Raw genomic sequence first — 24,775 nt, 5'->3', positions numbered from 1 at the left:
CTGCCCTCTGGGCAGCTGCGAGTGGCCAGAGTGGCCTCTGGGTCGTAACGCAGGGGAATCCCTGTCTCTGCAGGGTCGGGAGGGGGGCTTCCTGCCGCTCCCAGGCCAGGGCGGAGGATGGGAACGGGGCTCTGGGTGCGTCCCCGGTCCGTGCACCTCCGGCCTCGAGTTATCCCGCGGGGGTCGCCTGATGAGCCGAGGGGACGCGGGAGGCCTCGGTCCAGACGATGGCCCCTTCTGGGCCTGAAGGGCCGTGCGGAAGCGCCCGGCGTGATAGGGACCACCTATTGATCTTCACGAGCGGTACGCAGGAAGGGACGCACAGACGGGGACCGGCCATCACTCCGTAGGCGAAGTCCCTTGCCCCGAGCGCAGAGCTCCCCAAAGTCTGGGTTCCAATAGCAGTGAGCTTGCCGGCCCCGAGCCCCCGCCCTCCGCAACTTTTGCGGGTGGCAGCCGGGCAGGAAGTGGAGCGGGGGCGGGGGCGGTGCCTGGGTCGCGGGGAGGTGCCCGGACAGCGCCCCGCCCCCGGCCCGCCCCGCCCGTGGCCGCGCCCCCCGCAACCCCGCGCCCCCGCGCCCCCAGTGCCCGGGAGCAGCGGAGCCGCGGAGCCTCTGAGTCGGAGCTCGGAACGCGGAGCCAGAGCCCCCAGGCGGGGCGAACAAAGCGGCGGCGGCGAGGGCGGCCCAGGCCCCGGACGCGCGGAGCGAGCGACCCGCCGGGCCTTTGTCTCGGGCGGGGCAGGAACCGCGGCGGCCACGGGGCGCCTGGAGCGCAGAATGCGGCGCCGGGCGGCGCTGATCGCCGAGCGCTGCGGCGGCGGACGGCGCGGAGCCCGGCTTGGGGCCCAGGCGGACTCCTGTGTGTGAGCCGAGGACCCAGCGCGCAGCCCGGCGCCTACGGCGCGGCCGCACGTGGGCGGGAGCGGCTGCCGGCGAGGAGCCCGAGGAGGAAGAGTAGGGGCGCGCGGGGGTGCGGAGGCACCGGGGCAGCCCGCGCGAAGCCCCGCCCCGGCCGCCGAGCCCGGCGCGGCCGGGCGGGATGCCCCGCGGCCGCCGCACTTTGGCCCGAGCGCGGCGCTGAGCGGCCGGCCCGGCGGGCGCCATGGAGCAGTGGCGGCAGTGCGGCCGTTGGCTCATCGACTGCAAGGTCCTGCCGCCCAACCACCGCGTCGTGTGGCCCTCGGCCGTGGTCTTCGACCTGGCGCAGGCGCTGCGGGACGGCGTGCTGCTGTGCCAGCTGCTGCACAACCTCTCCCCCGGCTCCATCGACCTGAAGGACATCAACTTCCGGCCGCAGATGTCCCAGGTGAGGGTCAGGGCGCGCGGACGCGCACGTGGAGGTCGCAGCTACGGGCGGTCCCAGGACAGTGGCAGGAGCGGCGGGGCACCGGGGCGTCGGGGCCGGGGACGGAGAGAGGGGCGCGCCCCGGGCCTCGGAGCCGGCTCCTCCGAGGGGCGACCCCGAGAGGCGCGAAGTTGACCGAAGTCCCTCAAGCCGAGGGAGCACCTCCGCCGCCCGCGGGCTCTGCCCGGATGAGGGGAGACTCCAGCCCGGGCGGGGCGTCCACTGCTGCGGCCCGCCCTCCCGGGCCACGGGGCCTGCGGGCGTCCCGACCGATCCCAGGGAGCCCGCCGCGCCCGGGGCCTCGGCAGGCGTCGCGTGGTCCGGCTCCGTGCAGATACCGGACGCCGGGGTGGCCGAGCTGGCGCGGCGGGGGTCGGGGCGGGGCGCGACGGGCCGGCCGGGCGGGGAGCGAGCGGCCGCCGGGCGGAGGGGGTGGGTGGGCCCGGGGCGCCGCCCCCTCGCCGGCCTCCGCCTCCTCCCGGACCGCGGAGGGCTGAGCCGTTAGGGCCCCCAGGGCCACGCAACTTGGTGTGAAGGGATCCCCCCATCGCTCCCCCAGCTGCAGCCATCAGGGCCCTCTCTAGTGTGGTCTTTGTCGTGGCCGAGCGCGTGTGGCCGCCGGCAGGCAGGAAAATGTCTGCGGCCGGCAGACGCTGCCTTTCTCGGCCCTTCGGAGGGAACTTGGCCGAGACTTAAGCAGAACCCAGGCTTTCATCCTGCCTTTTCTGGGGCCGTGGAACCCCCTCCCCAGCACGCCGAGCGGGTGCCGCAGGGGTCGGGCTGCCAGCCCGGGTCTAGCCAGCACTGCCCTAGGGCAACTTCCCTGAGGGTCCTGCAGCCCGGACCTCTACGGGGACCAAGGCCATTCACAGTGGGACCTCGGGAAGGGGGCTGGAGTGAGTCACCGCTTTTCCGGACTGGGCTTCATGGCCTCTGCCCTTTGGCTGTGACCCTGTTTCCAGGGAGATGGGGGTCCCCGCCCTACAGGGAGGAGGGGAGCATGGTCTCTGACAAAGAAGAGCCTGGGGGGCTGGGGCCGCCTTGTCACTCAGTAGTCATAACTAACCCCAGACCCAGGAGGCAGACACCCAGTGAGGGGGCCCCTGCCTGCGGTCGGTCCCCAGGCCACCACCGCAGCCGGCACCCTGTGTAGGCCCTCTCAGGGCTGAGCGGCCCATGGTCCCAGGAGCCAGGGCTCTGCCGCAGAGGGCTGTCACAGATCCAGCCCCGTCCTCTGCCCTCTGACACCCCTGCCCCCAGGAGAGACAGGAGAAGGAGGGCTGCGGAGGGCAGAGCTGGACCTTGCATGAGAGTGCCTGCCTGCGGCGGCCAGGGCTGCCCAGGCTTGCTGGCTCCTGGCGGGTTTCCCCCCAATGGGCAGGGCTGCCAGGGGGGCAGGGCACAGCCTGGCCCGGGTGGGTGACTAGCAGGGCCTGGGGCTGGCGGGACCCCGGGTCCTGGAGCGGCCCCTCCCCAGCCGTGGGTTGGGCAGGAGGGGGCAGGAGAGGGTGCTGGCTGTGGCAGGTGGCCTGGCTCGGCCCCTGTGCCTGAAGTGCAGAGGCTCCCGGGGTTTCGGAGCCACCGGTGGGCAGAGTCCCTGGCAGCGGCCGCCCCTTGGAGCCCCTACCCCAGCAACCCTTCCCCCGTGAGGGGTGTTAAGGGGCTGGCTGGCAGGATAACCAGGTGGGCAGGTGTCCCGTGTCTTTGTGGCCACATGTCTGATCGAAACCTGGCAAGCCGCTTCCTGGGTTGGTGACCTGCCTTTGGGGCCTCAGTTTCCCCGTCCGTGCAATGGGCGTAACGGAAGCCACCTCACAGCCGCACTGGGATGGCTCAGTGAGGGAGGCAGAGGATGTCTCTCACACGATGCTGAGTCAGCCGTAGCGGTTTTATGGGACGGTCATGTGGACACCAGTAGGTGTGGCCCTCGGAGGAGGATGAGGCCTGTCTCCCAGTCCTGGCATCTCCTGGAGGGTGGGGCCAGTCGCCCCATCCTCGCGTGGCTGTGGGTGCTCCGGGAGCCCCCGTCATCGGGCCGGGAGTTACACGGGGCTCCAGTGGTGTATTCTCAATGAAAGAGACCATTGTCTTTCCCACAAGGGCTGTGTGGCTCTGGGGCAGGAGCTGTACGGCTGCCCTTTGTCACCTGGGGGTAGAGGTGATGTTCTCGGTGCCCGAGGTGGCTGGATCACAAGAAAAGTGTCATCTACCCTTAGGTACAGCCCCTGCCTGGGGCTGGGCGGGACCCTGGCAGGGCGGGCTGCCCCGTATCCCAGATGAGGCCACTGAAGGTCAGAGAGGCCCAGTGACTTGCTCCAGGCCGCAGGCGGCTACTAAGGGGCAGAACTGAAACGCGCACTTCGGTCTGCCTCCCACGCCGTGGTTTCTCGACTCCCCTCTGCTGTCCTGCTGCCTTGCCGATGGGTGGTCCTGGCCCGTGGCTTGGGGTGTACGGCGTGTGTCTGTTCCCACCGGACGGGTGGGTGGGGAGCGTGGCCCGCTTCCCGTGGGGGCCTGGGTACTGTGCCGGCGGGTCCGTCTCAGGGCCCTCCGTCTCCCCGCTGCCGTGCCACCCCAGGGCCTCCACGGGGTCCCCTCTTTTCAGAGTGGCTTGCCGGCTTCTCACGGTGATGCCATTTTTTCCAGCATTTGGAGCACCCCTCCTCTCTGGGTTGATCTCAGCTGGGGTATTGGCCCTAAAGGAGCTTAATAGCCACGTGCGCTTACGGAGCACCTGCTGTGTACAGAGCCAGGGCCGGGAGGTGTAATAGACAGGTCTGAATGGCCTCTTCGTCGCGCACTCCTGGAGTGGGCAGGGCGTGCTTTACTTTTTTGTTCAAAAGGCCTGGAAGCCGCCTTGGATTTAATTAAACTCGGGGCGGGGGGTGCCCGCAGTCTGCTGGTTCCCGGAGGGGGTCGCATGTGGCTGGAGCAGCCTCGGCTGCGGGGTCCCGTGGCTGCCGGCGCTCGGACTGAGGCCCAGACCTTCGGGGCAGCTCCGCCCGCCTCGTGCCCATGCCTCTCGAAGGGCGCCCGTAGGGACATGCAGAGAGGGGCTTGGGACCTGGGTACCCCCACCCGCGTGCCCCTGCCCCTCACCTGGCGGGAGGCGTGCTCTGGCCAGATGGCCTGTGAGTGAGGGATGCCAGCATCCGTGGGGGCTGTCTGTTCCCGCCAGACAGCCTCTGCACCTCTGGGTCCCTTCGCTCCTCGATTGCTTTGTCCCTTCGAGCCCTGCGCAGCTCGGCGAGGGGGCTGGGGCCGGGCGGGCCGGGACTGAGCACCCAGGTGAGCAGCGGCCACGTCGGGTGTGGAGCGATGCCGTGGACAGGAAGAGCACCCTTCAGGGAGGTGTCCGCAGAGTTCCGAGGATGAGTCGGCGCTCCATGGCTCCCAGGCCAAGGTTTGTGACCCCTTGGGCAGTTGGGAGCGGGGACAGGAGGCTGATGCCAGTGGGAACAGGGAAGCTTTGTCTTCTCTTTCGTCAGATTTTGGTTTTTAAACGTTGGAAACTTCTCAGACTTAAGCTGGAAGCGCAGTGCACAGGACTTTTTCTTGGCCCACATGGGGGTAAGCTGGGGACTTGGTTGGTGCCCTAGACCCTGCGTGTCTCCTGTGACGAACATTCTCCCGACACAGCTGAGGTGGTCACACCCCACAACCCACTCGGGCCTCAGGACGTGCCCTTCACAGCAGAAGGGTCCACCAGAGGCCCACGCGCCCTCTCCAGCCCCTTCCGGCCTGGGGCGGTTCCTCAGCCTTTCCTGGGTGTTCGTGGCCTTGACTCTTGGGCAGGGGCAGGGGGTCCCTGCACTTGGGCTTTTGCGCCTGTTGGGGTTACAGCAGCTCGATGCTGCGTTCTCCCGGCGCCCCGTCTCGCAGGTGACACCAGCCTCAGTCTGTTCCATCTCTGGGCAGGCCGGCTTCACCCACTCGGTTAAAGCGGTGTTTGCTGGACACGCCCACTGTGCAGCCGCTCTGTCCCCCTTGTGGGTCACACTGGTTCTCGAGACGTTGCTTTGCGAAAACGGAAATATCTAGTCCCGCCCCCACCCCGGCGTGGGTCTCGGTCGCCTGTTTTCTTCCACGGCGAGCATCTGTGACTGTCACTGTTCGTTGGGACGCTCAGGTGGTCTCAGGTTCAGCCAGTGGCCCCTGCGTCAGGCCGGCCTCCGTGTGGCCCCTCGTTTCTGCCTTCCTTTCCAGCACAGAATGCTCTGGCATTTGTCTTTGCCCAGGCCAGCCTCCGGCCTTTCTGCCAGCAGCTCTGGCTCCACAGCGACGGGGGCCCTTGGAAGCCGAGCCCTGGGCACAGCGTGTGCTGCTGGCCGGCCCAGCGTGCCCGCGCGTGCGTCTGCGTGTGTGTGCGGACCCGGGTGGGCTAGTTCCTTCGGAGAGCGGCGCTGCCCGTGCCAGCCTGTGAGCCGCATCTGTGGGGTACGATGCTGGTTGTCTGTTAGAGGAGGAGGAACGGATGCGCAGCACTAGTTTTAATAACACTCTGTTTTACCCGAGTGTTTTCTGCGGGGGGCGGGAATCAGATCGTTGGGGGTGAAGAATTCAGTGCAGAAAGCACGGAGACGCAGCGCGCATCTGGGTGTTGTGTTCCATGGGGTGGGGCGGGGGGGGGGGGAGCTGCTGCTGAGGAAGGACACCTGGAAAAGCTCCTGGCGGCGGGGGGCGGGGGGGTGATAATGAAGGGAGGTGCGGTTTCCCTGATTTTCTGCAAGGCGCTGAGTGTGCACCAGCCGCCAGGTCCTGGGGAGCGGGGCCGGGGTGGGGGCGGGAGAGCAGATGGGCCAAGGGTCTCGGCTTCACCATGGACTCGACTGGCTGTGTGGGGTCAGGCTCAATGGCGCAGGTCTCAGGGTGGCCCCTAGCACCGGTGTGGAGTGAGTTGGTGGTACAGTGACCGCAAAAACCTGGCTGAGGCTTGGGCCGGCCCCCGTGAACTGGAGAAGGACGCTGCAGATTTGGCAGGGAGACCATGGTGAGGACTGTGGTCTGGGCCCCGGAGGCCGCGCCTCAGTGCTGGGACGCGGTGGGGGGCGGGGGCCGATCCGGTGGGGCACCTGACAAGGGTAGTAGCCCTGGGGCGCCTCCCCCCTAGGGCCTCGTTTGAGCCCTTTCTTGCTGTGCGGCCCAGGTGACCCGGGCTGTGCCCACCCTGGAGGACATGCCCTGCTCCTTCCAGACAGGTGCCGGGTCCTGTTTTCAGGCTGCGCTGCCTGAGTTCAAGGGGCGAGACGCCGGGCACAAGGCAGTGCTGGGGGGGCGGCGGGTGCCTGGCCCTGCACCCTGCAGCTGAGGCCCCACAGGTGGACTCCCCTCCACTGCCCCTTGAACCCAGCCCTGCCTCTTCCCTTGAAGTGACCCAGGATGCCTGCAGGAGGGGGTCTTTCTCTGCTGTTTCCTCTCCAGGAGCTCCTGGGCCAATCGGGCAGGAGACGAGAGCAGTCTTGGGGTTCCGTGTCCCTGCCTGTGAGGCTGTGCTAGTCCTCAGATGCCCTTGTTTGGATCCCTGGGGGTAGGGTGACTGCAGAGGGCTTCAAGGAGGAGGTGACACTTGAGCTGGCCTTGAATACTGGGTGCCCGTAGCTGCCGCAGGGTGGGACTCTGGGGGAGGGTCTCCCATGCGGCCCCCACTCCCCACCCCCGCCGTGTTCGAGATCCCTGCTGCCTGCACACGCCCCATCCTGGGAGGGCTGTCCCCGGACTGCCCAGAGCTGGACTGCCCCAGGGCCACGCTCCTGGTGAGGCACCACGCTGGGCGCAGCTCTGCGCCCTCTCAGACATGGATTCAAGGCCTGCCTTGTCTGGCTGTGCAACTCCTCCTCTGGGCCTGCTTCTGCTTCCATGAAGTGGGGCTCCGACCCAGGACGGAGGGGTGCAGAGGGGCCCGGAGCTCTCAGCCCAGCATCAGGGTGTGACAGGTGCCCAGTGGACGACGGACCGCCTCCCCTCCCCCCCCCCCCCCCCCCACTGTGGGGCATCGTCCTCTCCCTGGACACCCTGGACACCCTGGCTCTGGGCGTTTAGGCTCTGTGACGTCTCGGGCTGTGGCTTTTCCCCGCGGTTGCCCCGCCCCTTACCTGTCCCCCGAAACCCGGCAGGAGAGAAGCCGGTGCACAGAGTGGGCTTGGGCACTGGCGCTCCTTGCGTGGGTGGGAGGAGCCCTGCAGCCAGAGAGGCTTCATGCCCAGCCAGGGCGGCCCCCCAGCCTGGACGAGCCCCTGTGGGGGGCCCTCTGACACTCCATGCCCTCAGCCCCTCTCTTCAGTGTCCTGTACCTGTGACGACTGTTTTCATTTCTGAAAAGAAAGAATGAACAGACACGTGGCCACAGATGGAGGCAGGCAGCGCCTGAACCGCCTGCCAGGGCCCGGGGAGGTGGCACCCAAGCAAGGCACCCGCCCGCCTGGCGGCCTCGGGGCTGGAAGTCTCCGGCTGCTGGAAGCACCGAAATTGTGCAGTGGGTGGGGGGTCGGGGGGGTGTTGGTCTTTGTAACCTGTGTAAGGGTTCCAGTAATTATTTCTGACACAACTCACACCTGCTCCTTGTTCGCGCTCCCCCCCCCCCCCCCCCCCCCCCCCCGCTCTAAGGAGTAGGTCTGTTAAAAATAATTATTGAACTTCAGACCGAGGACGCTTCTGTGGGTTTGTCTGGTGTTTTCAGTTTGAAAGGCGGCGTGTACCGGTGTTGTCCGGGGAGAGTGGCCAGGCCGGCAGGGGCACAGTGGCCACCTGTCCTCCGCACCCTCCCCGGGGCTCGGGGCCTCTGGGCCTTTCCAGGGTTGGGGGCCCACCCCCAAGTCTCCTGAGGTCCCTGCTGTCACCTGTGCAGGGAGAGGGGGCACTTGTCTGTGTCATGCCGTCGGGGGACCTTGTAAACGGCGGCTGCCACCGCCTCCCGGGGCACCTCGGACAAGCTCACTGTCCTGCTCAGGGCTCCACTGTCCGGAGAGGCGTCTTCTAGGTTCTGGGGCTGCTTAAGGGGGGTGTTTTCCCACGCCACCGAGGGGCTGCCGCTGTCCCTGGGGACCGGCAGGCTTTCTGCCCTGTCTTTGGGAGAATCTGTTTCCCCGACTTGCTGAGGTCGAGTTGCCGCTAAAACCGCCCCCGCCCTGCTGCCCCCCGCGCCGCCCAAGGGCTGGATGTCTCTTTGAAGGGCCGTGTGTGGGGCCTTGGAGGACAGGCCTCTCGTCTGGGGGTGCGTGAATGCAGGCCACGGACAGCAGCGTGTGTGTGCGTGTGTGTTCGCAGTCTGGCGTGTCGCTGCCCTGGGCTCTGAGGCCTGCTTCTCAGCTGCAGGGTGGCATCTCGATTCTGGGACAAGGTGTGTGTGTGTGTGTGTGACAAATCCAAATGGACTCTGGGGTCAGGAGGCCAGGCTTGGCCCTCCATCTGCGCCGTCTGGTGCCTCCTGCCTCCTCTGGTGGTGGCCGTCTCCTTTGGGGTGGGACCTGGGCGGGAGAGTGTCTCCCCTCGCCCAGCAGAGTGGCTCCGGCCCTCAGCCTTGCTTCTGCTTGGCCATCTGCTGGCCCTGGTGACCTGCAGGTGGTGCCTGGGCTGCCGGTCGGGGCGGCGGGCAGTGGACTCAGCCAGGACAGTTTCCCGTTGGCGAGGACTGGGCCCCCTCTGAGGTGCCTCGGGCACACGGAGTCGCCTGCCTCGCCGAGTCTGCTCCGGGGCGGCCCGGGGCTGCCGAGATGGGCGCAGTTAGTCACAGCGGTGGAGGCTGTTGGCCGCGGGCCTGTCCCAGCAAAGTGAACCCCACTTGGAGTGCCTGTTGCCCACTTGATGGCTTTGGAAACTGAGGCTTGGAGAGCACAGGGCCTGTCGGAGTCTCGGGCGGCGACGCAGGCAGGCCTGGGCGTCCTCTCCAGCCGGGCGGCCGCGGCCTCCAGGAGGTGTGTCCGTGGGCACACTTCCGTCACCGGTTTCTGGGCTGGCAGCCACTCTTTTCTTAATTTGTGTGCGATACAATGTTTTTTCTCAGAAAAGGGAAGATAGAGTTTTTGCGCACCACTCCCTCTCATGCAAATAAACCTGGGGAGAAGCGGGCCTGTGATCCCCCTGGGCCTGCTCTGTGGTGATTTCCCTACTTAGGTGAAACATCTGTTAGCCAGCCCGGCTCGGGGAGAGTGGGGCAGGTGCATCGAGATGCCCGGGCAGGAGCCGGAGTTCATCACTGGGGCCCTGACTCGCAGGGCAGACCCAGCTCTCCGGGAGGGCCCAGGGGCCACGCTGCCACCCCTGGGGCTGGGGGACCTGGAGCATTTGCCCCTGTTCCCCTCAGGCCCCTGAGGACAGCAAGAACTTCCTTGGTTGAGGCTGGGCCAGACACTGGCAGTGGGCCCCCAAAATGGGGGGCACCCCGCCTCTTACTCCCGAGGTGGGGCCGAATGCATCCCTGGACAGGCCTTCCCCCGCACTTCCCAAATCTCGGTCAGCTCCTCTGCACAGTGGGGACCGCAGTGCCCGGCGGCCGTGGGTGCGGGAGCTGGTAGCTGGCTTCCCGTCGTTTAGTTTGGGGGCTGCTGCTTTACGTGGAACAGGCACTTCCGGGACCTGGCAGGCACTGGCTTCTTTTTTTTTTCTTAGTTTATTTAATTATTTTTTAGAGAGAGGGGAAATAGGGGAGAAACAGAGGGAGAGAAACATCCATGTGTGGTTGCTTCTCGTGCTCCCCCAACGTGGGACCTGGCCTGCAACCCAGGATGTGCCCTGACTGGGAATCGAACCTGCGACCCTTTAGTCTGCAGGCTGGTGCTCAGTCCCCTGAGCCACACCAGCCAGGGCTGGGCACTGGTTCCTGGGTCTCTGCCTGGCTGGTGTAAAGGGACCATGCCTGGGCACAGGTGGGCTCCTGGGGTGGGGGGACACCTGACCTCAGGGCCACCTCAGCCGTAATTGGATCTGGGGTGGGGGAGCTGCCCCTTTTCTCAAGGGCCTGCCTTCCCTGCTGCCTTTTGGAGCTGACCTTCCTTTTAAGGTCAGCCAGGCCTCTCTCACCAGCTCTTCCTGCAGTGCCCATAGGTCATCCAGGCCTGAGGCTCTAGGGAAGGTTTATTGAGCAGGTACTCAGGCGAGGGAAAGGTGAGTGAGGTCTGGCATCTCCTTTGAGGGGTCCAGGACCTCTGGAGTAGCCATCACTTCTAGTGGAGGTGACAGGAACTCTGAATGTGGCTTTCAGGGGAGCAGGGTGGTGGGTGGCACCTTCACCCTGGGGCGTCAAGGAGCCCTGGAAGGGATGGAGAGAACGTGAAGTCCCTGGATGTGGCCGCAGGAAGCTCCGCGTGGCCCTGACCGCACTGCTGGGAATGGATGGGGGGCCGGCCTGGAGGCCGGGAGTCCCATGGGACTGGGGAGGATGCAGGAGGCCGGGGAGGAAAACCGATCAGGCCTGCACTGTGGGGGGAGGGGAACTGTGGGGAAGTGAGAGGAATGCCAGGCTCCAGGAGCGCACGGGAGGCTGGGTAGAGCCGGCCTTCCATCCGATGCGGGCTGATGAGGAGTGTGCCCCGGTGTCGGCCCGGGCAGTGGGGTGGATGGGGGCGGCCCGTCCAGATTCAGCCCTTGGGATGTGAGTTGGCCGAGGGCCCAGGGAAGGCCCACAGTCCCAGCTGTCCGTCCGAAGTCCGCCCCGACCGCGCTGGGGGACGTTGAGCCCAGCCCTGCTGTGTCCTCTGTCTGCCTCTGGGCTTCCTGCTTCTTTTCCGGTCTGTGCGGCTGACCACACTGCTGTCCAGGCTGGACCGGGGGCTGGTGCAGGGCCAGGTCCCCAGAAAGAAACCCTGTTTGTTCGCGCGGACTGCGTTCCGACTTCCTCCTCCCTCGGGGATTATTTTCTCTCCGGAGCCGCCAGCTCTGCCTCCGGAAGCTCACACACGACCGACCGAAAGGCAGTTGCCGGCGCGCACCTTCCCCCCTCGGACCCTCGGACCTGGGATCCGGCCCTCAGCTGGGGGGGCGCGGACCCCAACTCTGTGGTGCGATTTGCCTCTGCGGGGGCCCAGCGAGCTGCCAAAAACCCCAGAGGACTAGTGTGTCCTTTGACGGCGGCGCCCGCCTGTGGGAAGAGTGGTTTTTCTTACAAAGGCATTGCATTCGGTCGATTTCCCGGGTCCGTGCAACTGCTATTGATCTGGTGAGGCTTTAACCCGGACCAGCTGTGCCGGGCGCCGTGGGGGGCGGCTGGCCGCCACCTCCACCTCCCGGCGATTTCTCCGCGAGGGGCGCCCGAGTGACGCAGGGTGGCTGCACAGGGGCCTCTCCCCGCCGCTCCCCTCCCTGTTTCGGAGGGTCATCAGCTTCTGCCCTTTATCCCCCTTGTTCCAAGGTGGGTCGTTTTTCACGTTCTAACTTCCTGACGTCAGGTGGGTCTCGGAGCCTTAAAATGAGGGCGTGTGGCAGTTTCTCGGGCCAGTGTTTTTCCCGGTGACACAGACGGTTAAAGTGACGCCAGCGCCTCTCTGTGGTGGGACGCCCCCAGCCCGCTCTTTGACAGAGCCCATCCTGGTTCCCCCGACACAGGCTCGGCCTCTCTGGAGGCCCCTGCGGAAAGGCCCTTGGTGAGCCTGGGCTCGTGAGGCCGGGGCTGTGCTGTCTGTGTCCCCCAGGGCACCCTGTGACCCTCCGTGCACACGGGTCCTCACGCCCGCCCTCCGACCCTTGGCCACCTACCCCGGTGAGGGCCGGGCCCCTGATTGCCCGGTTGCTTGTGGATGCCGGTGGAGGAGTGCTGTCTTCACCAAGCTGCCGAAGCCGGTCTGGAGGAAGCGTGTCTCAAGGGAAGGGTCGCCCCCCGCCCCAAGTCCCCTGGGTTTGTGCTGCGTGTGTCTGCTGTGACCTCGGGAACGGGCCAGCCTTCGGTGCACGGTCCAGCCTGTGCCATTCATGCCACTGGAAGGGCCTTTGTGCCAAGAAATAAATTTCTCGCCGTTAAATCATTCCCCGGATTCTTCTCGGTGTGGACGGTTGACACAAAATAGAAGTGACCGTTGGCGAAGCTGCACTTTTTTCTCAGCTGAGTCTCCTAGCAAAACTGAAAGGTGCTCGGGAGACGTGGGCACGGCGGCACGGACGGGCGTGGGAGCACCTCAGGAGGGCCGGCCGGGGCTGGACCACACATCAGGCTTCCGCCATGAGACACCCCCGTGGAGAAGGTCACTTCCGGAAATGAAAACAGGGTGCTGGGACGGGAAGATCAACCTCAGACTCCGATCTCTGCGGAGCTGTTCAAGGTGGTGACAGGCCTGGCCGAGCCTGTGCCCGGTGGCGTTTCCGATTTCTCCGGTGTGGACAGGATCATCCCTGAAATGGGTGCCCAGAGGCCCAGGCCCCCCGGAGCCTTGCAGGGTGGGATGGGGGTGGGGAAGGGGGCCCTCGGCATGCGGGTGGAGAGGTGGAGCTGGATGGGGGGGCCTGGACACCCTGAATGTAGGCCCACCTGGCAGCCCAGGTGCCCGGGAAACGGCGGGTAGCCAGAGCCCCTCTCTGCAGAGGGGCTGCAGCCCCTGTGCCCCCCGGGGGGGAGGTGTCTTCTCCTCACCCCTTTCCCCCTGGCCCGGCTGTGTGCCGCGGAGCCTGTGATGTCAGCGAGGGGCTGGTGGGCCGAGTGGGGCTGGGGCTGCCCTGGGCCTCCTGTCTGCTGCTCCCCTTGCCTCCAGCTCTGGGCCGTCTTGTGGTGCAGCATCCCGGTCCAGCCCCCAGCTTCTGTGCGGCCACCCCTCCAGGTGGGAATGATCGTTACCTGAGGCCGGTGACAGAGGGCCGTTCAGGGTGGAGGGTCCCAGGAACGAGCGGTCAGGAGAGAAGAGCGATGTTGGGGCTCTGAGTGGACCCCTGGGGGTGAGGAGTCAGGGTGGGGGCACTCTGGGGCACCCCTTTCCCACTCCAGGCTTGGGGTGGGTGCAGAGCGGGGACGGCCAAGCTCTAGGCGCAGCCTCTGATCCCGGAAGGCCACCTGCCACACTGCTTCAGACTCGGGGATTCCGTCGATTCCTGAATGGCATCCAGCAGCCTGTTCCCCCAGCAGCTTGGATGCGACTGGTCCTTGTTTCTTAAAAAGCGAGGTACCAAGGGCTGCGAAGTTCCCCAAACGTGCGGGCCCTGGGAGTGGAAACAGGAAACGAGACCCGCCGCCGACCCCGCGGTCTGTGGGAACCAGCGGTCAGCTGCAGGCCCTGCCGAGCCGCTTTCCTCCCAGGCTGGCCCTCTGGCTCAGTGTTGGGGAGGGGGCGGGCGGCTGGAACAGACCCTGCAGCCGGGGAAGAAGCCCGTGGATCCTGCCTGAGGGTGGGTCTTGGGGCACAGGAGCTGGGTGTCCCCGTCCCAGGTCTCCCGAGGCCTCGCCAGAGTGGACAGGGGATTCCAGACTTTTTGTGGGGTCTGCAGCCCCAGACACCAGCGTCCAGGGCCCTGGTTCCGTCAGAGGCATGTGGGCCACCTCTGGACGCAAAGCTATTTAACGGAGAGCCTTCCTCTCCGTTCGGGCACTGTGTTTCCCTTCCAGGCCCTGGGTGCCTCCCCACTCACCCTCTGCCCTTGGGGTCTCAGCCGCAGTCCTGGCCCAGCCCACCTGGGAGGTCCCCTTAAGAAGGACAGGGAGGGGCAGGCGGGCGTGGCTGCCGGGGTGGCCAGATATGTCGGTGCTGTCTGCCGGGCATGGGCGACAGAGGGGGCACCCTGCTTGCCTGACCCCCTTGGTGGGCACCTGTGTTCAGCCTTGGAGGCTGCCGGGGTGCCCCACTCTCGTCCTCCAAGCGCCTGCCTCCCACTTCCTCTCCTGCGCTCCTCCAAGGCCAGCTGTGGCCATCACTCAGCCGAGCTCTGCTGCCCTGTGTCTGCTCTGTGTCCCCAGCTCTGCCCTGTCCCCCACTGGTGCCAGCCCCTGCTGTGGGGGCTCCACTCAGGGCCACCAAAGAGGAGCCTGTTTTCACCAGGGATCTACAGCTACCCTCCAGCCTCCCTGGGTCTGGGACCCCCTCTCCCTGGGTCCAGGACCCCCTCTCCCTGGGTCCAGGACCCCCTCTCCCTGGGTCCAGGACCCCTTGCTGAACAGAGGGTGCTGTGGAGTCCGAGGGCCCAGCGCGGCAGGCCTGGCTGGTGGATCTCCCTGTGCTGAGAGGGAGCCTGGGCCTCGCCTGTGGGCAGTAAATAGCCAGCTCCTTCGAAGAGGAAACCAGTGCCCCCAGCTTCCCCTCTCCTCTTTCAGACTGGGGCTCTGGCCCTGGCTTGAGGAAGTAATTGGCATAGCTGTGAAGTGGAGGCAGGATGTGGGGTGAAGCCATTCTCCAGGCTGGGGTGGGGGTGGGGGCTCCCGCATATCCCAGGGTACTCCGGCTGCCCTGGCCTTCGTCCCGTGGGGGAGGCCTCTCCTGGGGGGCCAGTGAGAGGTGGGGAGGGAAGTCTTCAGTCTCTTGTGATTTAGAATCTAAACTACGAGATGATGAAATTCCCCAGAGTCCAGAACATTCTCAGCTCTGAGCTCCCCACGCACCGGTGACAAGGGCTCCGAGCTTGCAGGATCTGCCCGAGAGGCCTCGGAGCATGCGGCCCACCACTCCATCCGTGGGATCCTGCCCTGTGACCGTGCACAGGGACGCCTGCCTGCGAGGGCCCCGAGGCTAGGGCAGCAGGACCCCGACTCCCGTGCCCTGGGGCCCTGACCAAGTGCCACAGCACAAATGGATTCTCTGGCCCTTCTGGAGGCCAGAGGTCCGAAATCCGGCCGCTTGTCCTCCAGAGGCTTCAGGGGAAGGGTCTCCTTGTGCCTTCCAGCTCCTGGTGGCCCCAGGCATTCCTTGGCTTGCGGCCCCATCACTCTGGCCTCTGCTCTGTCCCCCTCTTTCTGTCTCAGCACCACACTGCGTACCCCAGGACCTTTATCTCAGTGACACCTGCAAAAACTGTCATTCAAATGAGGTCAGACGGTGAGGCTGCAGGCTTGACAATGCGGAGGAATCTTTGGGTTTTCTTGCGGGGGGCGGGGGGGCATGCTCTACCCCTCTGCATCTTACTTCCTCTGTCCTCTATCCCAGCATTCTCTGGGTACTCGGTGCCGGCTCAGCCTGGGCTCCTGGCAGGGAGGGGTTGGGGGTTCAGGCCCTGCTGAATGGCTGAGCCTGGCAGGGCAGTGGAGAGGTGGGGGGGACTGAGGGGTGGGTGCTGGGGCAGTGGAGAGATCTCAGGGAGTGGGCTGCATCACAGTTAGGCAGAGAAGGGTGGGCAGGAGGTGGAGAAGGGGGATGTGGGGAAACGTGGAGAAAAGTGCGGGGCTGCTGAGGCTGCTGGGGTCCAGAGCCAGGGTGTGCCGCCCGGGTTTCCCACGGCACAGCTGCCCGGGGCCTGGGTGAGGCCCACCAGCAGCAGGGGCTCCACAGCGCCTTTGGGTTTGCCACTTCTATGGCCCCTTGTCACAGGAGGCTCCGCCCCGGGTTTCTGTCCCCTGGGCTCTCCTTCCTGGCCCTTCTGGGCCTGCCCTGGGCCGCTCCGTGGTTTGCAGCTGCTGAGCCTCGCTGGGCTTCTCAGCACCTCGGAGCCGCTCCACTGCTCTCTCACTTCCCTTGGCCAGCCTTGTCCCCCCGCCCGAAAATGACTCGCGGGCGGTAGGCGGCTTGCAGGCTCAACCTGGGAGCTCCGAGTAACGGCCTCTTCCATGGGGGGTGGGCAGCGGCCTGTGTCTTCCTTCCTGGTGCCCCGTGGCCGCCCCAGAGTGGGGCCCGACGGCCGTTTGGATGAGGGATGGCTGAGGAATGGATGGTGGATGGATGGTGGTGGGTGCGGGGGCCCGGGGCTGTCTGAGGGCCTCGTGGGCTCCACCGCTTCACTGGGTGCAGCCCGCCTGGGCCGCAGGCTCTCCAGAGGGGCAGCTGCGTCCGACAGCCCCTCCCCCACCACGCAGCTCCAGCAGAACAAAGCTGTTCCCTGTCGTGCAGTTTGATAGTGAAACTGGGGAAACAACCCACATGCCCGTCCGGAGGTGACTGGGGGGGCTCCGTGTGGCCTGGGCCCGGGCTGGGGGAGTTCCCAAACGCCCAGCCCCGTGTGGCTGGCAGAGAGGGGACACCGTTTCTGCCGCCAGTGACGAAAGGCCAGGACCTGGGATTATCCCCAGCAGTCAGGTCTGTAGAAAATAAAACAGCGAGCAGCTCCTGGAAGCAGGAGGGAAAACAGCCGCCCCGCCCTGCGGGGAGAGTGGTGCTTCGGGCAGCGGTCCTGCCCGTCTCTGTGCCCCTGCACCCCGCCTTGGCTGAGAGAGGGGGACAGACAAAGCAACTTGTCACCCCCTGCAGTGACAGCCTGGGCATGCGGCTGCTGGCGCAGGGTGGGGGGTGCTGCCTCAGGTTCCCCGCCTAGTAAAGTGGAGCTGGTTACTGCAGCCCGGGGAGCACCGAGGGGCAAGGCCTCTGGAAGAGGAAGGGCCAGAGGGAGCCCTGGCCGATTGCAGGGCCCTGGGTTCCCCAGGTGCCTCTGGGTGCCCCGGGCAGGGAGCCCCTTGTCCCTGTGCTCTCTGAGCAAGTGGGGCCCCGGCCGGAGCTCGGCTCTGAAATACCAGCTCTGGCTCAGCTTTCCTGTGCAAAAACAACTGGGGGTGATTTCTGCCCACTCCTCCCCTGGAAGGGCCTTGTCCCTAGGCCCCAGCCCAGCCTCCCTCCCCCGCTGGGCTCCCCCTCACCGGGTGGGTGGGGGTGGAGGGTGCGTCTGCAGCTGTGAACATTCCTGACCTGTAGTTCAGGGGAGAGAACCCAGCTGCTTGCTGGGCAAACGACTGAGCCCCGCCCCCCACCCCCCTGCCGTTCTGCCCTGGGGCCTGGCGCTGGTTCTGCTGGAATTTCCAGAAAGTGCAGCTTCTCCATTTGATCTTCACTCTTCTGCCTGTTGCTGAGACAATTTCCTGCTCCCTGCTCGTTGGAAAAAATGAAAACATGCAGCAACTCAAGAAGGCGAAGGGCCCTGGGTCCTGCACCCCGCAGGCAGGTGCCACCCTCGTGTTGGGGGCCCCTGTACCCACTGTGTCCATCGCTGAGGTTGCATCTGCTCCTTCTCCTGAAAGTTCCAGGGACCCTTGTCGGCCCCCGCCCCCAGAGCGTGGTGTGGGTGGACACGGGAGGAGTCCAGGATGTATCAGAGAACACACAGTTTGTTCTGCTGACCGTTTTTAAGTGCAACGTTTGGTGGTTCTTAAGTACAGTTGCAGGGCTGCCATCGCCAGCACCGTCTCCAGAAATCTCTCATCTTCCCGAACCGGAACTCTGCACCCATTAACTACTCCCTCCCGCCCTGTCCACCAGCCCCTGGCAACCACCATTCCACTTCCTGTCTCTGTGACTGTGACCAGGCACCTCATATGCGTGAGATGACACAGGATTTGTCGTCCTGTGACCGGCGGCTTTTACTCAGTATCCTATCCTCAGGGTTCATCCCGGGAGTAGCGGTTGTCCCGGTAGCCTTCCTTTGTTATTTTTTGGGGGTGTCCTTCCTGTTTAAGCCTGAATAATGTTCCATCGTATGGACGTACCACATTTCGTTTATCCGTCACAGTGGACGGATAGGTTGCTTCCGCCTTAGTGGTTTTGAGTGATACTCGGGGGAACGTGCGTGCACAGCTCTGTCTTTGAGACTGCTTGCACTTCTTCGGACACGTGCTGATGACCCTGAGGAGTATATCTATCAATCAGCATTCCCGGTGGGACCGAATTCATAACCAGAGTCCAGTAGCCCCAGCTTGCAGAGGCCTCTTCCGCGGTTCAGGGAGAAGCTGCAGACTGAACCACCAGCCTCCCGCACGGGGCTCCTGCCTTGTGAACAAACCCTTAGAAGAGAATGCCCGGCGTTTTATTTCTACCAATGGGCTGAGACCTGCCCTCCAATGGGAGCTCTGCAGCTGTAACCTCATTTGCCTATTTACAGACCAATCAGAGCGGCTCCACATTGACCCATCTGGATGAGGGATTCTGACCAATCAGGGCAGTGCTATTTGGACCAATCAAACCGTGCAAGTTTGGATTTTCATTTGCATAAAAGCAGACCAATCGGACTAGGGTGAGCACCCTCTTTGTCTGGAGGGGGTGACCTTTTGGTTTCCGCAGGAGGATGCGTGTCCCAGTTTGCGGACTGTTTATTGGAATAAAGTTTCTCCTTTTACCGCAGCCCAGATCGGGGGCTCCTGTCGGCGTAGGGTTGGGGGCAGTGGCCGTTTGTGGACAGTCCTAAGTCGTGGGGGTGATGGATCGTAAGGCAATTTTATTTCTGATGTTTTGAGGGACCTGCACCCTGCCCTCCGCAGCAGCGACACTGTTTTCCGTCCCCACCGACGGGGCACCGGGGGCCAAGGTGCCGCCCTCGAAGGCCCGGGCCGCCTCGTCTTTTCCATGGTAGCGGTTCTCATGGTGCGAGGAGATCTCTCGCCGAAACCGGCGTCGCAGCCGCAGCACGCTCCCCTCCCCACCGGCGCCGGGAACTGGGGAGGGGCCTGCTCCTCGGCGCTCCAGGGGCTGCGTTCAGGTTCACTGAGTTGGGGAAACCGAGGCGCTGAGAGCCACAGAGACCTGTCCAGGTGACCGAGCTTCGCTGCGAGCGTGGATGTGTCTCCTGTGTCCCTCCGTCCTGGGTGGCCAGTGGTGGTCACTGAGATGCGCCCCCATTCCCGAGCGGTCCAGTGATGTGTTTCAACCAGAGGGGGAGCAGGGGCCTGGTGGCCACTGGAGGCCCTGCTGGCCTCTCTGAGCCTGCGCTGGGGCAGCGGTCAGATCCACGTGGGAACAAGTCCGTCCCAGCGTGAGTGGGAGGGTTGTGACTTCAGAAGCCAAGCCCGGAATTTAATGTTTAAAGGGCGTCCCTGGTACAGGGGAGGCCCCGGCAATGGGGGAGGCGGGTGGGGGCACCTGGTGTCCGGGTCAGGACCTGCACCTTCACCTGCCTCGCCTGGGATCCGGCACCCAGGACGTCGGTGACGCCTGGATGTTTGGGGCTTGAGTGGGTGGGTATTTGAAGAAAAATTGTGACCTTGAAGGGTCATAGATCCCACAGACAGGTGCTCAGAGAAGGCCTCGGGGTCGCCGCCCCAGACCTTGTGTCCCTGGTGCAGATGGAGTGGAGTGGGGGCCTGGCCTCTGGCCCTGCCCCTGGCTCAGTGGAGGGCCCTGGCGGGTGGCGTGTGTTGCTGGGGCAGCAGCAGCAGCAGGAGGAAGTGCTCAGCCCGCACTCACCAGGCACATGCGGGGCAGTGAAGGTGAAGTGCGGTGAAGAACAAGGAGATAAACGTGTTTGCGTCGTGCCCGGCACCTGCTTGGACTTCAGAACCCTTCTCTCCGTGCCTGTCCACCTGCAGACGGATTCTGCTTCGCTCTTCAGCTTTAGGCATCCTAACGCGCACGCAGCACACCCCTGCACTCCCCTTGCCCCCCCACCCCCCATCTTCCTGGGGCACCCACGTCTAGTCGCTCGCTTTTCGCTGAGCACCCGCCGCGGGCTGCCCCTGTCCTGGGCACTTCGGGTCCTTTCCAGCCTCTGGGGAGAAATGCTTCTCTTGGGGCCTCCCTGGTCAGGCCTGTCCAGCTGGCCCTGCAGCCACCTCCCGTCCCCGTGTGGGGACAGCGCTGGTGCAGCGGGTGGCTTGCCCATGGGCTGTCGGATGCACAGCACCAGCGGAGGTGTGTCTCAGGTGGGGGGAGCTAGGGGAACGGTGACAGAAGGTGACGTTTTGTTCTTCTTGAAAGGCTGCCCCCCGAGGGGGCCCCCACAGCCCTGCGTGAGGCCCTGCAGCGTTCCTGGCCCGTTGCTGAAAGACGTTTTCTGTTCCTCAATGCTCATGGTGACAAGACCTTAACATGTCCACGTGGAGTGTGCTGGGGGGCCACACAGAGGCAGTCAGTCACCTGTGCGGCGCTTGGGTTGGAAGGGGTGGGGTCTCTCAGCTGCCTACTGTGCAGCTCCAGCCCTGGGTGAGCTGGGTTCGGCCTCTGTGGAGGGGGCACAGGTAGGAGTGAAGGGCTACACACCTGTTTCGGTTCCCTGACTTTTGGGGACTCTGGTTGGGCCCTTTCCATAGAGACCTGGCGGCAGCCACTGGGCGGGCAGGGCTGGGGGCCCAAGAGCTGTGGTCGGCCTGGCGCTGGAGTCACGCAGGGCAGGGTCCCAGGGAGGGGGTGGCAGGGAGCTTCAGGATTTGAGCCCTTACGTCTGTTTGAAAGCTGGCAGGGTCTGCCCAAGCTCCCCACCCCAACCGAGGGGCGTCTGAAGCTGGAGCTGTGATGCTCACACGCGGTGGGCCTGGGCCTGGCGCAGCCACATCCTGACTCCCCACAGGCTGGGGGTCTCTTTGGGGCCCTGGGTCCTCGAGGGGTCCTGGGTCCAACCTGGAGTCAGAACCGCCTTGGCCGAGGGCCCCAGTGGGCCGGGTCCAGGGCCCAGGGGCTGCCACCTGAATGGTGGAGAGCTGGGACAGCAGGTGGCAGAAACCAGAACGCTTGCCTCAGTTTCTCCAAACCCACCTCGTTTGTTCATCTGTTCACTTCCCAATCCTTTGCGGAGGGTGGGCCTGTGGGTGCTGCAGGTCTGGGGCTCAGGGCACAGGGGCAGCCGTCACCTCGGGGAGGGGCCGGGCTTGCCCTTGCTTCCCAGCATGGGCAGGAGTGCTTGTGGTTGTCCCCTGGGGGCTCTCTGAGGCTACTGTGACATTTCTCCTCCGATGTCCTCAGAGCCAGTGGATGGGTAAGGAGAGTCGCTCACTGAGGCCGACGGGCATTGGTGCGGTGGGTGCTGGTCAGGAGGGAGGCATCCAGCCTCAGTTTCAGCGGGTGGCAGAGATGAAGCTGACCGGGCGTGTCCCGGTGGGCCCTTGGAGGCGTTTTGTTCCAACTGCCCGGAGAAGAGGAGCCAGGAGGAGCTCGGGGATGCTCTGATCTTGACCTTGTGGCCATTTTCCAGAAGGGAGAAGAGATGAAAACTGAAGTGGCCGGGGCAAGGGGCGACTTCCCAGACAGCCTGGGGCCAGTGTGGTGGTCTGGCTCTGGACCGCAGAAGAGAGAAGAGGGGCGTCGGGTCCTGGGGGGCGGGCGGTGGGGGCGCAGCGCCAGGCAGCGGCCGAGCTGATCGCGTGGAGCCACGCTTGCTGGGGCTGTCTCGGAGCCGCACGGTGGGAGTGGAACTCTCCAGGGGTCCCCGGCCGGCTTAGCGAAGATGGCTGCCCAGAGAAACACCAGAAAAGCAATTTCCTGCTGGCTTTGTAGAAGCCCTTTGGTTTGACCCTGACCTTGAAGTCTTTATAACACAAGCTGCTCCTTATCCCTCGGGCTCCAACAGCCATTAGCCGGGGCGGCGGGTGTGCGGAGGGCCGCCGGGCACAGCTCCCACTGGGCAGTCCCCACCTCACCCTGTCCGTGTTCCCTGAGCTGGGAGCCCGGGCTGGGCCTGGCGCGTCCTGGGCACCCCTTCAGTGTCTGCTGGCGGTGGATGGAACGGGGATGCGGAGTGGAGAGCGGACCTCCCCGCCCCCACCCGCTCAGGCTTCCGAACTGCACCCAGAATTGTTTTCCTGGGTGCGGGCCCCTCGAGTGTCGGTGAGGAAGCCCTTTGAGATCAGGGGCAGGGGTGGTCCTTCTGCAGCCGTCCCCAGCTTGGGGACGTGCCTCCCTGAGGCCAGGGAGCTCGACCTCCGAACCTTCCAGAACCTGCTTCTGGGGCTCCACTGAGCCCCTCTCTGTTCTTCCTGGGAAGCCCCTTCCCGGCTTCACAAGGGCCAGTGTGTGGAGCGTGGGAGCAGGTGGCCCCATGAAGCTGTGGCCACCGTGGAGGGCTGTGGTGGGAGATGGGAGGGAGCCCGCTGGGTGGGCGGCACAGGGGTGTGGTGGACCAGCGGGGTCAGTGGGGTCAGAGGCCGGGACCCCGGAGGGTGCCCGGCGTCCACAATGGGTCTGCGGCGTCCAGGGAGCCTGGCCACCTGCTCATGAACCAAAACTGGGGGGTGGCCGGGTGGAAGACGGAGGCGCACGCTGAGATTTCCTGGAATTGGCCAGAGGGGACGAGACACGGGTCAGGGCATCCTGGGGTGGGGCTGGGGGGGGTGGGGGGGCAGGAAGCTTGCTGAGGCTGGGGCGGATCTGCCTTGGAGGGACCCGTCTTCTGCATGGAGGAGGCCAAGTGCCTCCTGAGTCACGTGCGGTCATCGCAGGCTGGTCCTCGTGGCTGGAGGAGGGCGGCCTGGGGGTCCGGGAGCACTGGGGTCAGAGAGACAGAGCCTCCAGCTGGAGGGCCACCTCGCCGCTCTGTCTTCACCCTGCAGCAGGCCCAGAGGGCCTGCCCTCGTCCCTGGCCTTGGGTGGGGGGTGTCTCTTATGGGAGGCGCCTTGCTTAGCAGCCAAGACCATGAGGACTGCACCGGGCCTGGGTCAGAGCAGGGCCCTCCCCTCCCTGCCCATCCGCGTGGCGGGCCTCTAGCCCTTCGTCTACCTGTGAAACGGGCAGTGTGTCAGTGTCAGAGGGTGGACCCGACAGTGACCCTGAGGGGTTCAGCACGGGGCCTGGTGCCGGATGCTTGCCATGGAGAGGGTGCGGCAAGCCCACCTCAGCCCGCCCAGTGGACTCCCCTGCAAACTTCAGCAGAGGGCCAGACGGAGCACGTTGCTGGCGTGGCCTTTCTGGGCAGCAAAGTCTGTCAGCCTTGGGTTAAGCCATCCAGTGTCGAGCAGTGGGCACCGTGCCACCATGCTGGCCCCCGGGAGACCAGGCCGCCCGAAGAGATCCCGCCCTCCCCTCCCTACAGCCGGCTCAGAGAGAGACCAGAGGGCCCTGCGGGGAGGGGGCTGGCCCATCCGTCAGCCTGCTGGCGCCAAGCATGCCTCTGTCCCCCCGGGGTGTGTGCAGCCCAGAGGAGGCCCCTGTGCAGGAGGAAGTGCTCCTGTTCAATTGTCCAGACGTAATCGAATCCCCCACGCTCTGCAGTTAAATACCGTGCTGGGCTGTGCTTTCCCTGCCTGGGGCTGCGGATGAGCTGCAGCAGCGGCAGGGGTCCTTCCCCCGGGCTGGGGGCGGCCACAGCGGATTTGGTGGCCCTAGTGCGGGCTGGGAGTTCTGGTTCCAGACCCGCCTCCCTAGCCCCGGCTCTCCCCTCTGCGGAGCAGAGGAGACAGGACTAGACGGGTTTGGACCTGCCGGGCTGTGGATCTGGGAGCGGGGCCCGAGGGCAGGAATAGCGTTCGTGGGCGGACCCCAAACGCCACCTGCCTGCTTGCTCAGGGAGGAGAAGCTTCTGGAAGCCAGGGTGGCCACTCGAGCAGGCACAACTGTTCATGGGGACCCTGGCACCTCTAAGACCAGCGTGGATCACCCATGTGGGGGCAGGGCAGACAGGGCCACTTCAGACATGTCCACTAGGATGCTTTGAGGACGGTCCTTCCTCCTCCGTTTGTTCATTCGGTCACTAGATGCCCAGCCCCCGTGGTGGGTCACTGTCCAGGGTGTTTGGGACACGGTGGGGAGAAGATGGTCTCAGCTGCTATCCCCGTGGAGCGTTGGCTAGCTTGTCCCCTCAAGGCCAGCTGTTTATCGACCCAAGTTTGAAAGGTGTGTTCCGGCAGGCTGCATCTGTTAAACGATAACGAAGATGTTTACAGTGCTTTCTGGAATCAGCACGGCATCAGTAAAACAAGAAATTAATTCGCTTTTCCATTTCCTTATCGATCACAGATGTGGTCAGCTGCCAGTCAGAGGCTGGGATTGGCAGGCTCAGCGACGTGGCCCGGGGGTGGGGGGCGGTTCACAGCACCCCGGCCACATGTGATTTGTCACAGTGAAGCGGATCTGGGGCCCCCGCCTGTCTCAGAGAGACGTGGAGGTTCTTGGAATTCCGGTTCTGTCGAAGGCTGGACGTTGCCATGCCCGGTCTGTCTCTGGGGCTGTGGGGCCAAGGGGCAGCCTCTCCGAGGTCAGTCACCTGCTGGTTCTCTCGCTGGTGTGGCTGTGAGCAGGGAGCCTCAGACAGACCCTCTCCCAGGCATCTGGGGGTGGCCCGAGTCTCTCGCCTCACCCAGCCCTTGGGCGGCGCCAGTGAGGTGTCAGGAGGGCCACAAGGGGCCCTGGGGGGTGTGGATGGAGGGCTCGGGTGCAGCCACTCCTCAGCTCCCCCTGACAGAGGCCTGGGAAGGTTGGCCCCGAGTGCAGATCACAGGGCCCTGGTGGGCTGTAGGACTGGCCCCCTGGCTCCCATCTTCCAGAACATGATGTCACGGGGAAGCTCTGGGCACAGGGACTTCAGGACCTCCTGAAGGAGACAGCCCCGGTGTCGGCTGTCACTTCTTAAAGCAGTGTCTCCCAGCCCCCCTCCCCATTTCACAGATGGGAAGACTGAGGCACAGAGGGTGCAGGTGGCTATCGCTCTGGGTCGGGCACAGCCCAGTGGCCAGCCCAGGGCTCACCACCGTGC

At 65.2% G+C, this 24,775-nt stretch overlaps 1 protein-coding gene across 2 annotated transcripts in view; it reads left to right on the top strand.

The window, feature by feature from the left end:
- Positions 1 to 579: 579 nt before the first annotated feature.
- The window catches only part of VAV2 (vav guanine nucleotide exchange factor 2), a 100,727-nt gene continuing 76,531 nt past the window's right edge, over positions 580 to 24,775 (top strand). For both annotated transcript variants that reach the window (XM_045196800.2, XM_053919034.1), the window contains exon 1: positions 580 to 1,308. In XM_045196800.2, coding sequence (XP_045052735.1) covers positions 1,105 to 1,308 — 204 coding nt within the window. In that variant the 5' untranslated portion in view covers positions 580 to 1,104. The remainder of the gene's footprint in view (positions 1,309 to 24,775) is intronic.

The sequence above is a fragment of the Desmodus rotundus genome, chromosome 1, assembly GCF_022682495.2.
Source record: "Desmodus rotundus isolate HL8 chromosome 1, HLdesRot8A.1, whole genome shotgun sequence".
Taxonomy (NCBI): Eukaryota; Metazoa; Chordata; class Mammalia; order Chiroptera; family Phyllostomidae; genus Desmodus; species Desmodus rotundus.
The sequence above is the reverse complement of the archived record's forward strand: the minus strand, read 5'-3'. Positions and strand labels throughout refer to the sequence as shown.